We start from the raw sequence: 18,725 nt of genomic DNA, 5'->3' as shown, positions 1-18,725 counted from the left end.
CTATCCATGTTAGGGGTTTAAAATGTAAAACTGTAATGTCTTTAGACTCCAGCAAAATTTGTGTTTAGGTTAGTAAAGTCTTTTTGGCCCTATTTTGAATAAAAAAGATCTTCTTTGGGGGATGTAATTTTTTTTGTACACAACTTTTTATCCCTTAAGTGTAATGGTTGATACACTGTGATCACCTTGAGAAGTTTAAAAGTTGAACTAAGTGGCTCAGCAGGGGCCAGGGTCCTCACTTTTGTAAACATCCTTATCCTATGTGAGAGGAGAGCATGGAGATGGCGTGAGTTCTATACCCAACCTGAGGGATGATAGCCAGCTTACAGTATAAGACAGGAAAAGAGGCTTGCTCTTCCTTTTTTTGCTCTTGTTGCTTCACTGTCTTCTGCTGCCTTGACTGCTGCCCCTGTGCCATGCCATCCTGGCTTGGAGACAGCTCATTATGGACTGAAACCTCCAAAAACTGTGAGCTAAATAAACCTTTCTCTCTTAATTCAGGTATTTGCCTTAGCAATGAGAAAAAAGTAACTAACACAGTAGGTAAATTCTTAAAAGCCATCTGCATACCAAAATTGTCTAAGCAATTCTGGAGTAAGGCATCTTTATAGCTTTAAGGCATCTTTATAGCTTTAACACTGTTAGAAACAGGTCAATCCAGATTTTATTGCAACCGCTATAAGAATAAATAATAATTACTGACTAGACATCAAGGGGCCAAGTATACAGCTCAGTGGCATAGGCAACTGCCTGGCAAGCACAAGGTCCTGAGTTTGATTCCCAGGACCAAAAATAAACAAACAAACAAACCAAAAACCCCCACAAAAAACAAAACAAAAAACAATAACATCAAAATACCTTAACCAAAATGCATTTAACAATAGCTATATCCAAATTATGTAAGAATTTCAGAAACCACCTTTAGTCAAAAAAGCAAAATGTGGCATGCCACTATGTGAGTACATAGCATGTCTAAGGGACAACATTTTCTGATTTGCTGAGAATCTTCCTTCTCAGGAAGTAGGCTTGTTGTCCTACTGTAATTATGAACAGCATCCCCTTATACATTCAAAAGTTCCTTAGCTTGGATGCAAAATTTAGTCATAATACATAGGATACATTTATGTAAAGAAATTTACTACTATCCTATCATATTAGAATATATGTAAGATTCCAGAATAAATATTTTATAAAAATATGAAAAGGATAAAGTATAAAAAATGGGGTAAAATTAATCACCTGTGATTTTGAGAAGGCAGAATAAGTTACCGAAAAATTTATTAGGGATTCAATATCCATTCTAGTACTTTTTGACAGCCACCTATATCGTGTTAGCAAAAATTGCACACAAAAAAATTGTATAAATTTTAGTGATAAAGAAAAGCTAGTTGCTTGGGTGAGATTGAATGGATAACATTTGATATCAGAAAGCTGGATGAAAATGAAGCAATTGACAACCAAATAAATATTCCTATAACATAATATGACATAAAAGATACAGAAGGATGTATGACAACTGAAAAAACTGACTATAAGAGTTCATTTGAACACAGACTTTTATATCAGAAAGTACAAGTTTGTACATTCAGTTGTATATTTTACAAAGCAGTGATGCTGTGAATGTATTTTGACATTGATCAGTGTGTGAATGTAATGAGACATAAGTATAAACTTGAAAATAGTTTAGGTAAACAACTGTTGTGATTATATACTGCCAAAAACAAAAAGGTCAATATTAGTTAATAATCTCACTGTAATATCCTTAACAAGAAGATTTCATTTAACAGAATTATTACAAAAGATATACTAAGAGAATAAATAGGTTTGCGCTTTTTGAAAAACTGAAGACATCAAAGTAATTGGTCATTTTATTAAATGAGTCATTACATTCATTTGTTAAATGTCTTAGGAACTGGCACACTGGTACCCTTTGGTGAGAAATCAGTCACATGCCTAGCATGCAATCCCAGCACTAGGTTTTTAAATAGTAAGATAAAGTAATGGAATGAGATTACTAGTGATGAGTACTCTGTCTTTATTAACAAAAATGTCATAATGATTAAAAAACTGAATACCTGGAATACTTGCAGGAGAAATTGGGCCAGATCGTGACTGATTGCTTCCTACAGGAGAGCCAACTGGAGAAGGTGAGGGCCCTCCAGGGATGCTGGAGAGATGGGGTGATGCATGTGGAGAGAAAGGTGACTGGGCTGGGTTGCTCTGATCCCCTTGACTGCTTGTAGACCCAGATGCACTAACTGCTGAGCTTAATGTTGCTTCTGTTCCTGTGGGGAGGTCATCGATGGAGCCAGACAGGTCCTGAAAACAAAAAAGCACATATTCATACAGTAATATTTGGACCAATATCCAATCAAAACACTTATTTGAAAATCATAATGTCACTCCCTTCTGAGAAAAGGTTTTTGGGATAACTCCCACAATTCAGAATAGAGCTGCTTGCTATCAGAAGCCCACTCTAGAATGAAATCATATGATTTGGCATGTTGTAAAAAATGAGGAAAGTTGGGTTGGGGATTTAGTTCAGCTTGCATAAGCACCTGCCTTGCAAGCAGGTGGTCATGAGTTTGATCCCCAGTACCGATTAAAAAAAAAAAAAAGAGGAAAGTTGTGCCTCTTTCATAAAACCATTCTTGAAACCAACACAGAGTTGTTACACTATTCCAAGTGCAACACAGAATAGCTCTCTGTGGGATAACTTACCGTATGGATGGTATGCTTGGTTCCTAAATGAGGGCTTCAGGCTATGGAACCCTGAATTTAGAATTTGATACTGGCAAAATAAATTTCAAACTGGGATACTGTAATATACTAACAGTCAAAATTTTAACCAAACTTTCGGTAAAAGGCTCTTACATTTCAAAAGACTGCCAAAAAAAATATAATAAGACAATATTTGTGCCTTTATATGTATTGTGAAAATAAGTCCATCTGAACTTATGTTGGCAGAAATGAGTCCTACTGTTACATCTTAAACCTTTATATGCCAACTTTATGGTGTTAATGACATTTAATTAAACCATAACACTTTCTGAGCACAGTTATCAAAATCTCCATTTGACAGATTGAAAAAACTGAAGCTTATAAAGTTATTCTTGATCGTATCACCCAGGAAAGAATGCAGGTGTTAAAATAAAGAAAAGATGAGAAAGAGAAAGAAGAAAATGGTCTTCTGCATCTTTACCAGAATGTGAGGGGAGCACTGGGAGCTCAGTGCTGAGTACATTATAAAAAGTTGAGTTGAAGCATAAAAGTATCATAATTATGTGTCTCTGATTCCATTCTGCATTATTTAGTTCTAGATTTATACTTCAACTCAAGTTTTTATAATGTGCTCATTCTAATGGAAGGCAGTCTCCATGGGCTAGGTACTTTCCTAATACTTAATCACTGGGGTACACTAGTAAGCAAAGGCGAGTTAGGACTCGGCAGGAGGCAACATGCTTCCCTATGCTTTTCTAGAGAAAAACTAATACGGAAAATAACTATACATAAAAGTATTTTCTATTATATTATATATGGAGTCAAACATAAAAAAGAAAATGCAGACTCCATTTTTTTAAAACCACAAATTGTAGATAAATCTTCATGAAAACAAACTATTGCTTGAAATTTTTATACTTTTCCATATAACCTACAAATTCCTTCCCTGTCCTCCCTTAAAAGTTGACATTATGGTTGAAAAAGTAACATCAATGGGTGTTAAGAGAGTTTCATTTAAGCTGCAAAGGCATCAAAAACATTTGTTATTCAACACACTGATAAAGAAAGTATCAAGAGGAAAATATAAAAACAGTGGCTTTGTGTTCACCTGTCATCAGAATTTCAGTGCTAACTACATGTTGATGCAACAAAAGAGAAATAAAGATATATATATATATATTTATATATATAATTTTATATTACTGTTAAACATATGCAACTTTTATATGTAAATTATATGAAAATATTCCCATCCTGCGGATACTTAGGGTATACATACATAGAGCTATCTTAAAACACACTAATAAAAGAAGCTCAAAGTGGTTTAAGCATTCAGCCTAGTTAACAAAGAAGCTCTGTAACTAATACTCCCCTGGAGAACAATTTACTCAGTAGGGCACAACTTCCTTCTTTTATAAGTACTATTAGATCTATGATGCTTGTAAAGAACAGGGAGGCCTCCCTCCATCTCATTCTAGCAGAGGCACCTTAGAGCAACAGTGCTTCCATTTATCTTGCCATAGAACTAGGAGGTAAAGGAGCTGCAGGGAGAACTCAGGTTGAGGAGTCCCCTCTCCCATAGCATGTCTTAAACCCTCCAGTCTGCTTGATGGACCACTAAGGCAATCACTTCACAGGCTCACGCAAAGTAAAGTCACTGTTTCGCCACCATGATTTGGGAAATCCTGCTGTCGTTTGGTTTTCAATGTCTGACTCCACTCAGAACATATAACACTTTCCAACTCATTAAAATAGTATAACTCCCGCTATTAATGTTACTTTTAAAAAAAACATTGTCTGAAAACTCCAATAACAAAAATGAAGAACCACAAAACTTGTTTTAAATTAAAACATAACTGAAAGTTGTCTGCAAAGACGTTTATCTCTGTAACTATCACCCGTTCACCTTATTTCTGTCCTGGTAAAATTGTAATTCTAACCCAGGTGATAAGTAAGGAGCTTTAACTGTATATAGAATAACATGACACCAAAGAGCAGTAACAATCTTATCAGACTCTGAAAAAAAGAAATATTTATAAATTAATATACAGTGCAAACGGTCAGGGATGAGGAGGGCAGGGGCAGAAAGAATATGTATGTGGACATTCCACAAGGCATATGGGAAGAATTTTTAGGATCTATATGTACATCAGACAGAAACATGACAGTAAATACAAATATTTTCTCATGTCTATGTATTCTTTACATTGTATAACTTCACTGAGAATATTTTATATTAATATATTATGACTCACTATCTTACTACTCATTATGACTTTGATGTTGTTTACCGTAGCATAAATTAGCCTCAAAAAGGATAAATTATATCAATATTGGTGATGTTTTACTATCTTAAAGAACTGGGAATAAGTTTAAAAATTTTACTTCCTTGCCTAATTAAATAAATGGTGTTTTTTTTAAAAAAGGACATGAACTTCCGAATACACTAAGCTCTGGTTCTCAGCATAATTAGTTGATGGTGTTAGGTAAGTATTGCTACCTAGCTGCCCCTCGAACTGCACACATTTGGGCATCTCATGCTCCGAAGTCCCCTAGAAAGCACCAGGATAAATACTGAGTTAAAAATAGAGAAGATTATTTCAATCAATGTGACTAGCTCAGGTTTCTTGTTTCAGGGTTTTAATAGGACACAGTTAATGATTTCTCACTGTGACTTCCCATGGGTTTCAAGCATAGGTTAAAATGCCATTTCAATGGTCTTCAAAAAAGTCATCTTCATAAGCAGAACAATGTTCTTTTTAGATAGAAGAATATGGCTTCTTTTTACAGTAAGCATAAAATATCTTTTGCAACTAGACCCTAACTTTCTTAAAGATGGTGACCCCTGTGCCAGATGTGGGCATACTTGGCACATTTGTGGAAATACTTGACTGCTCAGAGTCAAAAGTCACTAAATCCACATGCTCTGTATAAAATAAACATTACATGCCATAATCCAGAATGTACATGCAAGTACTATTTTTCTAAATATTTACCATAGTTAGTCTAGGGAAAACTACTGACCTGGTTATTTCTAACCAACATCTCAGGAGTCTAGCACTCAGACTCACGAATTTCTTAGTTCTTTTGAAATGCACTGTAAAATGATTTCATACCTTCCAATCTTATTTTGGAATTACTAGCTTAAGAGATATAAATATCATTGAAATTGAGACTAGAATTGAGCTATTTAATTTGACTGACACACAAAAGGAAAAAAATGTTTTGTGACTTTGGTTAATTTCCATGAGGCTTCTTAGCACAAACTCCAATTGTATTTCAAGATATTCACCTAAGGCTTTGCTATTTTTTGTGCAAACAGTAAATGAATTAAATCTTAGACTTCCTGTCTAAATGAGAAAAATGCAAAGATACCGAAAGGACAGGATCTGCAAACATAATCCTTTAAAGCAATAATTTCTAGGATTGCCTTAAAAAACCATCCTCTTTCCAAACTACATATGTTTTACTTATTTAAAAATGTTCATTTAAGTATTTATCTTTATTATGTATGATAATGCATAGAATGCACACCCTTAAGATGTCTCAAGTCAACTGGAAAAAAAATGATTTTAAATTAAAAACAGAAGCTCCACAAATGACAAAGCTATATCCAAAGCAAGGAATACTAGAAGAAATTTTTTGAGTAAAATTTCATTTTAAGATGATTAACCAAGAACCACTTTTTGGGAAATGATTTTCATTATTTGCATTCCTTCTCAAGCAGATTCCATTATAGGTAATATTTGTTTTAAAGGAATGTTGTACAATAATCAGCTAAATTGACAGACACTATACAAAAGCATGGTTATTTTCCTACATTTTTTAAACAATTAGCATCTAAATTAAAAAAAAAAAAAAACTATTCTCAAAGGTACCTGGCTTGAAACTCTTGGTATGAAATGCTGCCATCCAAATTTTATATGCATCATGTTAATAATCCCCACACCTTCATTTCACAGGCCTACGAAATTCCTAAAATATGATGCCAATTTTTGAACCCTAACTCAACAAATTCTCTGCTCTTCTACAATTAATACTCTCTATAAGTTGTATAGATTAGAAAGAAGAACAAATGGACCTTTTAAACACAGCAAAAGCAGCCTTGGACTTAAACATGACTTGGTGGGAAAGTTTTTGAGTTTGCTTTGGTTGTATGGACTGTTAAAATTATCTTCAACTAGAAATGTTACGCCTTTTGGTTTAGAATCCCAGTACTGCCCTCACAAATGAGACTGATGATGGCCATGACTACATATTTCTAGCAAGTACTGCTAACCATAATTTAGTGACTTCTAAGTCCTTAAGATATGTACAATTCAGATCCTCAGGTTCATAAGCGTGATGATTGGGTGTTCATGCTCTATGCATGACATGTGCCTCCTTTCAACCTTGTTACGACCTCGGCACATTACCTGTCTGACATGAAAAAAAAAAAAGATATGGACAATTCAGTATGTAAAGAAACAGTGTTATCTTGTTAGCTGCAGTTCAGCAAAAGTATTTCTACCACTGATTTCATTGTCGAACTAGTGAAAATCCTTTTTGTTCTTGTCAAAGCTTACTTAACCCAGTCCTGGTAACCTAAAAGAGTCATATGTGAAAACTGCTGCCTTTTACTCCAACAGCCATGCCATCTTCAATACAGATTAAAAGAGGTAATCAACACACATGGTAAACATTTAAATTTTAAAAATTTAATACAGTAAAAGGCACACTGGTATTAATCCCCTTCAAAATACTGCCCCTCACTTTGAACACAATTATTTCATTATTCTTGCCATCTTGTGAAGCAGTTCTTTGAGTCTTCTTTGACTGAGTATCGTTAGAAACTCTGACCAAAAATAAGAGTATGGTGCTACTGAGGGCATCTAGGCTTGTAAAATTCTTACAATGTGTGCACATCTACCTTACTCACTGGGATTGGGAACCATGAGACTTCTGGGTCTTCCCCAACATCAAAATGATCATGAAAAGTAAATATTTTGAATACACAGAGGACAGTGAGGCAGTCATGACTGCAACTGAAGACATTTATGAAAGAAGACTTCTACAACTACTTCAGAAAGTGTTAAGAATAAGGAAAAAACAGACTTGAAGTAAATAAATGTTTTGAAGAGGATTAATGGCAATGTGTTTTTTACTGCAATTAAAAAAATACTAAACATTCATCTTTTTTTTTTTTAAATCAGACCTCCTGGCACAATGTTCTGGTAAAAACTGAGCTGTTCAACAAAGTAAAAATGTATAACTTGAGAGAATAGGCACATGCATTCCATTTATACTTGATAGTTAGAGGCTGTGGAGTGGAAGACTGGGAGAAAGCAGTCTGCATACATCCCATATTTCAGTTGGGCTTGTCTGCTTCAATGTCCTTCTGTCAGGCATCTCAATAAAGAGACACTGAACATTACATAAATTATGCAAAAAAGCAGGAAGTTCTACATGGTGGGGGTGTAGTAAATGCTGTAGCATACAGAATGTTGTATCTGGAGTAGGGACCACTTCCTGCATGCTGTTATCAGAGGTGGGCCAGAATAAGAATGAAGGGCATTTTGGGAAGCTGTGAGAAGAGGGCACCTGAGGGTGGGCAGGAGACAAGACAGAAGAACAAGAGCTCTGCAGTGCATACTCACTGAGGGGAGGGGAGGCCTGGGTGCCAGAAACAGGCTGCTTGTGACAGGACGAGGCTCACACAGCTCAGGGAACAGCTGGGAATAGCCTCACCTAGTGTATGCTAGGAAGTGCCAGGAAATGCAGGTTTACATTTTTAAGAACTAGGGAGCCAACAGTGGTCTAAAAATCAAGTTTTACATTTCTATAGAAGGTGCGTGTGGGGTGAGGAGGTGCCAAACAAGAAATGAACTTCTTGAAGGAAAAAAAAAATCATCTTCCTCAAGTTTTATGAAAAAAGATCACTTTAAATATGATTAAAATTACAGGCATCATTCAATAATAAATTTGTAAAAAATATTTTGAAATCTGTATTTTTAGCATTATATGAAATTATACAAATAAACAAGAATAATAAGTGACTACAGTCTAACTGAATGAAGAGCACTGTGCTTTCTAGACTGTAATAACTCCATGGGGCTGTAGTCATCCTTTTCATTTCAGTTCTATGTAAGAAACAATGGGAAAAATGACTTGAAAACCGCAAAACAGCACAACAGTATCTAAAATTAATTAATAATAGCCTTTAATAAGTTATATTTTTGTAATTCTAGATTCTACTTCAAAACCATTGGTAACAGCTTCTCATGCCTTTAGTTATAAGGAAGGAGTTATCTAACAATACTGAGAAGTGGGGATCTGGGGTTACTGGGTTGTTGCTTCACAAATACCATTACCAAGTTATTGGTCTATAAATATTAATGACCTATGTGCTCTGGAAGGAAATTGACAAACTAACAAGATCTGTAAATATCTAAGATTTAAATTTTGTCTACAGATTCCAGATTTTATCACTGAAAGCATACCATAAATCTTCCGAACAGAAAAGCCACCAATACCACCTTTTGCATCTCTCATGGTAAAACTTCACTGTTTATCTTAGAAGTGCAATGCTGAGCACGTAGAAACTCTGAAAATAAAACTTAAAAAAGAAAAAGGCATGAACCCTCAGGAGATAATTTATTTCTCCAGCAGTACAGCAATGAAATTCTTTAAAATGGTTAAGACCTATAGAAACTGCAAATAAATTAGCAACTTATGAAAACAGTATCAGAAAAATAATACAATTTATAAATTATACTGCATCCATAAGGAATAAAGGGAAATTTTGTTTATGGAAAAACATTAAAACTTGGTTATTTTCGTATTTTCTCCATTCATTTGAACCATATAAACATATATTTGTATAACATTTTTCATTAGATTTTAGAAAACTTTTTATATTGAAATGAGTTTAGATCTACACAAAGGTGGCAAACAGTATTCAGAGTTCCTGTGCATCTTTACCCAGGGTCATGTGTTAGTATCTTACGACAAATATGAAGAGTACTCATCAAGTCCCCCAATTTCCATCAGTTGGTGTTTTCATATGATTAGACTGTGATTACAGATTCTTGGGAAAAATGTAACAGCAGTTAGAATCTTCCCATCTTATCCCATTGGAGTATGAAATCAATACTGAATTATCATTGTGAGTGAACCTAATCTCCTGAGCAAGGATTGTTGTCCAGGTATTTCCAGAGTTAAGGGACTATCTTCTCTACTACACTTTTGTAGCAGGGAGTCACCCAGTCCAGCCCACATGCAAAGGAGTGGAGTGAATTCTACCTGAGAAACAGCGTCAACAACTTGTGCCCCCCAAAACACCAAAACCTTTGAGAAATATATTTGAAACTAAGCAAATGTCTTGCTTCTCCTCAGTAGTTCTCCCCAATAGATTTTGCACATACCAGTGGATTTTGAATGCAGTGATTATTACTATAGTATTATAATTCTGATTTTCTATTTCCTTTATTCTTTCTAGATTCATTTGGAATTTGTAAGGCAGAGCTGCCCTTTGCTCATCCAATTATAATGCTTGTTTTATCAATGGGTCAATAAAGTGAAAAAATGATAGGGCAAATGTAAAAATTCTTACATTTATATCAGCTTTAAAATATTCAACTCTGATATTAAATTATATATAGGATTCAAATCACTGTTTTAAAGAATGACATGGCAATAGAGTAACAATGAAATAAATACTAAGCTTATATCAATTTCTCAATTTTTTCTTGAATACATGTCCCTTTATGATAATGCCCCCAAAGTTATACACCTAAGAGTCACTTGATTTTCTCAATAAAAAATCTGAGTATTGTTTAAAAGTATCTAAAACTGGATAGCAATGGTCTGATGGATTCATAAAATCAAAAAGCTGAAATTTTTAAATTTTTAAACATAATTTTTAAGACTTGATGAAAATAATACTATTAACAGTGGGCTGAATTAGGCACATTTCCCATTGCACCAGTAGACCCATTAGCAGATTATTTCTAGGCTACCTCCAAAAGACATTACAAACACTTTATTTCCTATGATCTGACGATCACTCCAATGTGAAGATTCCCAAATACAGTGTAAACAAACTGAGACGAAGGTTGCAGAAAACATAAAGTGAAATTCACAATTCACTTTGACTCTAGCTTACTTGTGAACAAGAGATCTAAATAACTTGATCTGCAAGTCCATCATAGGACCTAATGTGTTGTCAGGCCCTACAATGACTTTCTCCTATGATCTGATGATCCCTCTAACATGAAGATTCTCAAAGACAGCATAAACAAATTAAGACTAAGGTCTCTCAAAACACAGAGTGAAACTTACATCTCATTTGGACTCTAATAATACCTTTGAATAAGGGAGAGACCGAAGTAACTTGACTTACAAGCCCATCATATAGCCCAATTTGTCTTTATCCAGTAAATTATACATTTGAAAACAAATTTGGACTTGAACTCTCCAGTCATTGTCCTAAATTGTTTAGAAGGCTCTGGGAAGCTTCCTTCCTTATTGCTACATCTCACTCTCTATCCAGAAAGCATTTATTAGATGTTAGTTTTCTTTTTAACACTTGCACCCATTGTAACAGCACTGATCTGCACTGGTGATGCACTGCACAAAGAAGTGTGGACTCTGGAAGGAGACAGCAGTCTTTTGAGCCTGCCTCATGCATGTAGATCATGCTGAGGTCCTATACTTCTCATTGGTGTGCAGTGTGGGAACAGTAAAAGTAATGGCTTCACAGTATTATCAGGTAGTGGTTGTGGATAAAACAGCAACAGTGTGAGGTACTTAGTCTTAGAAGAGTCTTAGAAGAAAGTTTCATTTCCTACCAGCAGTAATTGAGGCTTTACATGGCAACATAGCTGCTTTCCTAGAGAAAGCAGTCTGAAATCACAGCCTAACTCCCCCATTTCTTCACCTGATCATAGTTAAGTTATTTAATCTCATTATGCCTCAGTTTCACTACAAAAAATGAGGGAAACATACTATGGCAAAAATGAAATACAAATATGAATATAAAATATTAAGCATATTAACAAGTATTAAATAAACAGTTGCTACCACATGTACATAAATTCACACATACACATATAAGCATAAAATTCAGACACAGTTTATTTTTAAATATATGTACTGTGACTATAGGATGAAGAATGTATAGATGATATCTAGAAAAATATGGGATGAGTAGAGTAGTAGTATGAATACATTCTTCAAATCTTTAAACATGTAGCAGACAATTATGTGTTAGGCAAAGAGTGTGTTAACAATATTATGCTAAACAAATGGTCTTTCAAAATTGGCGGGGGGGAGGGGAGCAAGGTCTCACTGAGTTATCCAAGGTGGCCTTGAACTTGTTATTCTCCTGCCTCAGCCTTCCAAGTAACTGGGATTGTGAGCACAGGCCACCACATATCCACACCGTATACTGGAGAGTGCGCTGCCTGGAAAAGGTAACTAGCCCACACTGCGAAACTTTGGTTCAAATCTGTGCCGTATTACTTCCTAGTCAGGTGACATTATGCAGGTGAGCTAATCCTGTTTCTTCAAGTTGTAACAAATCTGTCTCAAAGAGGCTGAGACAGCTGAGTTAATGTTCTATTTAATAAATATGAGGTGTCATGATTTTCATTTTAATTATATATTATATAGTGAATTTAAAACAAGAAATAAAAGTAGACAATGGCAGACAACACTAGAAACCACTTGAAATCTCTTATTGGGTACAGAACCCCCTTAAAATATGTATTATTAAAAAATATATTTTTAGGGGCTGGGGATTTAGCTCGCTGGCATAAGCGCCTGCCTTGCAAGCAGGCAGTCGTGAGTTCGATCCCTGGTACCGATAAAAACGAAAAAGACAATATATATATATATATTTTTTTTTTTAAATTTAATTTTAATGAAAGATTGAGTAAAAATAGGAAATAAACATCATGATCAAATTTATGTAAAACTGTAAAACATATGTATTTACATACTCATATAAAATACAAAATACATTTATAGGTATATAGCTGTATTTTTTAATGCCTAAGAAGTATAAACTGATGCCTAATAAAATGTTAAGTGTTTACTTCAAGTGATCAGAATCTTCACTTATTTGCAGTTAAGAAGCTATTAATTTAATTAATTCTAAAGCTTTTTTGTAAAATGAAACAAATGAGAATTAGGAAGCAGAGAGCCATGACAAAACTTAATAAATAAATGATACTAATTTTTGCCTATTGTATAGCAAATAATGACTTATTTAAAAAATTGGAAATAGCTGAGTATCAGTAGTATGAGACCACATTCGCAGAACACATGTTAAAACTTACAGTGAAATGACTAAACAAGGTTGGAAAAAGGACTCAACCTTACCACAAAGACAAACAACAGCAGGGCATGGTGGCATATGCTCAGAGTCCCACCATTCCATAGGCTGAGACAGTGCTGAGGATTCCCACAAATTCAAGACAAGCCTGCACTACAAAGTGAGTTCAAGGTCAGCCTGAACTTCATAGATAAACCCTATCTCAAAAAAAAAAAAAAAAATACCAACACAAGGGCTTCTAGCAAGTTGATCACATAGAGCTTGCTCTTCACAAAACTGCCATCTCCAAACTAAAGATTCTCAAAAGAAACACAAGTTACTTGGCTAATACTTTAAACAATATAATGCAAATTATGGACATCTTAATGCAATAGGACCAATGATCAGAGACAGTGACTGCCATTGGTTCAGGTTTATGCAGCTCCTCTCCTTTGAACAATGCCACAAGAAACAACATTCTCAGTTGTCTTAAGTATTACATGTTTAATGTTATCAGTTTCCTTTTACTTGCATAAAAATTACAATTTTAAGAATTCTCTTTGTGAATGAATGCTTTTAAAATTTATTTCATTTGAAAATGGATACACAGAGTCAAAAGTATTCAAAGGGCGCTGAATAATGAGAGTATAATAAAATTATTACCTGAGGTCAATTTTTTCTAACGAGCTCATCTCTATTCTGAAAATGTATAACCACATGAAATTGTTTTGGAGCACTGCAAGAGTCCATTAGTTTGTAGAATATGATATGACTTCACATGGTTGGTCCTTTTACAAAATAGATCTGCCTATTCCTAGCTTTGCATACTATATTTTGTTCTTTTCTGAATTTTCCTCCACGTTCCTAAGTAGATAAGACATTATACTAACATTAAACTGAGTTTTGACTCTGAGAATAAAAGCAGTATCTTTTTCAAAAAAAACTATCCAGAGAGGGTGTGTGTGTGGGGGGGGGGGGGGGATTGGTGAAACCTACTAAAGAATTTTAAATAGAGTGAAAGAAAAAAATATAACTACTACAAGCACAACAATCTGTTATAAGCTGAATGAGTGCCAGTTTGTGGGCCTGGAGGCTCCCTAGGATTTCTCTGTATAGTGCCAAACTCCAACAATATTGTTATGGTTAGCAAGGAATTTCTCACAAGAGCTAACAAAGGCAGAAGGTCATAAATAAACTCAGCAGGATTGCCTTGTCAGTTCTCATTATTGGCACTGCAGGCACTTGCTTTTCTATGGGCTTCTTACAGGTTCATTTAAGTGTAAGAGTTCCTCTTCGAAATTTCACATTCTCATAAATAAAAAGATTCTTAACTTAGCCAAGAAAAATACTTGCAAAGTAAGTAAACACAGAAGTGAGCAAGCAAATAAACACAAGGAACAGAAGCTTCAAAAACAAATGGAGGGCATAGCACTGCAGGCCACCAGTGGTATACCTTCACTCCTGGCCTGGTTGTCAGTGACCAACAAGATGCTGGGCTTCCTTAGCACAGTAACAGGCCCAGACTGTATCTGGGCAGGAAATGAAGTTGCACTCCTAAACTGATGCTGACATGTGTTATAAACTGAGTGAAACACAGCTGTGTGATCATTACTGCAATTATGAAGTAACATTTAGTGCTAACTTTATTTTATTAAAAATTTTTAATCAGTAACAAGAAAAGGATGTACATTAGCCATAATGAAAGGAAGTTGACTTTTGGCAATTAAAAAATAAAAATTACTGGACTTTTAAAGATGGACTTCTTTGTATAAGGTAAATCTATAACTTTAGAGCAATTAACATTGGTTATAAAGGAAAAGACTGAGTTTTTAAAACTTAAAAAAGACATATATCTCAATTTTTTCTTAATGTTATGTTTTTATATTTTAAGAACAATAAAACATAAAAACTTCCAATAATTCCAGCAGAGATTTTTGGTCAGTGGAGAAAGAATCTGCTTTGGCTTCATTTAGTACTAAGTCAAAACAAAAATATACTTTTCTTCAGCAGCAAAAAAAAAAAAAAATCTATATCTATATATGCACATATATATGTTATGCTCATTTACTTTCTTAAAAAAAGATTAAAATTTAAAGTAACATAGCTTATTTTTAAAAACATGACAGAGGTAGAAATTAACTCTGCCATTAGAGGTTTACCAAATTATCTCTTGCCACATTTCCTTGTCATTGTACTTATAGTCTAAAATTTTGTCATATATTTTAGTCTTTCCCTAAGCACAGAAAACATCTTTAAGTATAATACACATGTATATATACACAAATCCTGTACATAATATACAAAAATGATACCAACTGACCTTCCTGCTCTCCTTGTGCAAAGGAGCTTTTTGGTTTAGAAACAAAATGATATTCAAATTGACTTTCTGCTGTACAATTTGTGCATATTTTACAATTTAATTATAAGTTACCACATTCCTTTCAAGAGAACAATTAAACTTTCCAAGGGAAAAACCCTATTCTTGTAGGTTAGAATGCTGAAATGCACTGGTGAAGCACTTAGCTTCCAGAGGTTGGGCTGTTAAATGCTATAAAGAAAGGTGTGTTTGTAGAATTACTTCTCACTGGCTTGCCGGCTCTCATTACCACTCAGGATTATTAGTGTCAAGCTGATATTGAATTCTTCACAGAGAAAATTCTTATTTGCTTTACACCCGTGGCAATTTCTATGTTCTTAGCATTCAAACAGGATTGGCCTTGAATAACATAATATTGCTGGTATACAAAACATGAATAAATGTTGAAAAGGAGAGTTTAAATGCTCAAGAGGTGTAAGAAAGTCAGATAAGCCTTACTTTTACAGTGGTGGGAAAAGTGAGTTTCATTAGAGACCATTTCAGAAGCAGTTCAGTAACCATATTAATTAGTATTAAAAACTCAGTCTTTTTCTTTATAACCACTGTTAATTGCTCAAATTGCACAAGTTTTATTTTGATTAGTTTTATACCCATGCATCCAATAGTTGGCAATGTTAGGTCATAAATAGTCTTTAGGAATTTACTACTGAATATATTATTCTTAATACTGATCAATAGTACAAACAAGGTTCCAATATCTGATACACTCAGGACATAAGACAGTACATTTAAAAAAATGAACTATATTTAGATTTTGACAGCTAACCCAGAAGATGGTAAGGGAGCTCACAATGAAGAACAGGGGGAAAAATACCCCATAGTATTTCACAGTATTTCAGATAAACTATGGTAGAAGATAAAGTAATAAAATATAAAGACAGGCTACATTTTCTTGCCTTGCAATAGAAACACAACTGTATGAGTAAACCTTTATTCCTATTGTGGGTTTTTAAACTATGAAACCGAGGTTCAGAGAGGCTAAAATATTTATATCAAAACTATGCATGTGTTCTATGAACACAGATTACTTTAGGATAGTTTTCTAAATATATTCATTATTGAAACCCAGAATGGATACTGAGGAAACCCATACAAGAGGGCAAAGAGTGTGTCTCAGTGTTTCATGTACATCCTGTAGCTAAATGCATTTTCTAATATTAATTCACACTATGTATCTAGGATGGCACCATCTGAAAATCCTGCTTCATAGAGCAAAGGGTATGACTGTGTAAGTGATAAAAGGATGAACAAAATGCAAAAACCATGCAATAGATATGTCAAAATATGTATAGTAGTAGAATATAGTTTAATACATTCAGTGGTGATTTCAAATGCATTTTTATTTTAATTTCTACCCTTTGGTGTGCCCCACATAATGTTTTTTCTGGGTCTCCAGTTTCTTGGACTTGCAAATAGATTCTCTTCATTTCCTGGTGGGTGAGTCACAACAGCTGTCATGCGAAGGGCCATAAACCAAGAAACAATAAACTGATACACCAGAGAACAACTAACACACACTGTCACAGACAGAATATACATGTCTTCTTAGCATCCTACCTGATCTGGGCAGGATGCCCAACTCTAACACAACAAAAGGATTCATAATTAAATTCAGAAGGAATCCATACAGCAGTAAGTTAAACGCATTTTATAATGACTGCTAATAATTTTGATTGAATTGATAAAGCACCAGATTTTTTTTTCATTTTATCCGCTGACTCTCCATAGGATTCACAAGAATGAACTATAAGACTACCAAATTATGGAGACAGATTGTTTAGTGTAAATACAATCCATGAAGTATACCTCTGTAATCTTAACATGGTTCTTAACCTACAATGAATGCCTGGTGCCATTTGATGTGATAGTTCATTATACAGAGTTTTGAGTTCTGAATACCCTATAGTTGATTTTAGTCATCAATATGTAGGGTACAGCATAGGCTGAATTTAAATATCTGAGAAGCATCATCTGTGGAATTAACTGTACCAATGGAAAACCTGACCACATATACTCATAATCGTATAGTGCAAAACACAAAGCATGAAGAAATAGGGGAATAAGAAGGGAGAGAGAAAGATAGCGGAGAAAGGCAACTTTACAATCTTGAATGTGGTATAAATAGTAAGCACGTAAATATTTTCTGGATGGATGAATAAATCAATGACAACACGTGGAAAAATAAAGCAAGGAAAGCAGACTAAGCTTGGGTGGATTCAGCAAATTTTAAGCATTACTTAAGACTTTAATTTGTCATTACACTAAGATAAACATTGTGGAAAACTCTTACATACACATGGAGGCCCTTAGTGAGAGGTCCATTAGTGAGAAGTAGAAGAGGTCACCTACTGGGCAATGAAGACCATGGAGCCAGGGGTCTCTGAGGAAGAAACTCAAATTCCTTCTCAGAATGGGTTGTAAGATTTAATTGGAGTGCACTAGGTCAGTTTGGAGCCCCATCTGTCCTCAAATAGTTGACAATAGAGGCACTGTTATTGTCAGCCTGTTTGGTAGCTGGAGACAGCTTGGACTGTTGCAAGGAGAGGTGAAAGAGCTTGTTACTCTACTACTAACTGGCCATTCAGCCTTAAACCTATTACTTAACTTTCTGAGGTTTTCATTTCTCTCTGAGATCTTCAAGAATACACTGGTAAGAGCACTATGAAATCTTATAGTGACATAAAGGCAAGCGCTTGGAATGCTGCTTAGTAATTAGAGAAAATACAGTAAGTAGTAGCCAGGCGTATTATATTTTTTTACCCAAATCACTTTTAATGTCACTTAATCCTGCCAGGCACCTAATTAGGTTGGGACAACCAACTACATTTTATACCAAGGAAAATAAGTTGAAAGGGTGCAGTGATCCAGCCATTTCACTCCACTTCTCTATTGCAAAGCCAATGTTTAGGTTTCTTAGTCGAGTGTATGTTTTCCTCTTCCTTGCTACTACCTCCAACCAAAGGAAAGACTAGAAAATAAATTGTGTTCTATTGGTGCTTCCCAGGAGGTTCACTATTTTTCCAGAATGAAAATCATTTAATAATCTAGGTACATCTTCCTCTCCATGCCAAAGTCTTTAGATTCTCAGTGTTTACAAATACATGGAAAATAATTATTCCTGGTCAGCAGATATATGTAAGGTTACTTGAAAGAGCATGGCCAACTCATAGGGTGAGCAATATTTTCCTACCATGAGACCAGATGTAATGATCTATCAAAAAACATTCTTTATCAGTCAAGTAAGGGGCTGACTCACCTTGGAAGAATCAGTGAAGCTGTCTTCTAAACAAAAATGACAAAGAGGGGAGAATGCAGGTCAAGGGTTATCAATGA

General features: G+C 34.7%; 1 protein-coding gene and 1 non-coding gene across 6 annotated transcripts in view; one reads left to right on the top strand and one right to left on the bottom strand.

Annotated features, from left to right (window-relative positions):
* Arid1b (AT-rich interaction domain 1B) overlaps positions 1-18,725 on the bottom strand; it is a 417,341-nt gene that overhangs the window by 125,412 nt on the left and 273,204 nt on the right. For all 5 annotated transcript variants that reach the window (XM_063232938.1, XM_063232940.1, XM_063232936.1 and 2 more), the window contains exon 5: positions 2,076-2,319. In XM_063232938.1, coding sequence (XP_063089008.1) covers positions 2,076-2,319 — 244 coding nt within the window. The remainder of the gene's footprint in view (positions 1-2,075; positions 2,320-18,725) is intronic.
* Positions 7,045-7,146, top strand: LOC111756373 (small nucleolar RNA U13). Its single transcript, XR_002790861.1, has one exon. It is a non-coding gene; the product is annotated as a small nucleolar RNA U13 (small nucleolar RNA).

The sequence above is a fragment of the Cavia porcellus genome, unplaced genomic scaffold (assembly GCF_034190915.1).
Source record: "Cavia porcellus strain 051 isolate PalLab524CR breed Dunkin Hartley unplaced genomic scaffold, mCavPor4.1 scaffold_22, whole genome shotgun sequence".
Classification (NCBI taxonomy): domain Eukaryota; kingdom Metazoa; phylum Chordata; class Mammalia; order Rodentia; family Caviidae; genus Cavia; species Cavia porcellus.
Note: the sequence above shows the minus strand (reverse complement) of the source record. Positions and strands in the feature narration are given on the sequence as shown.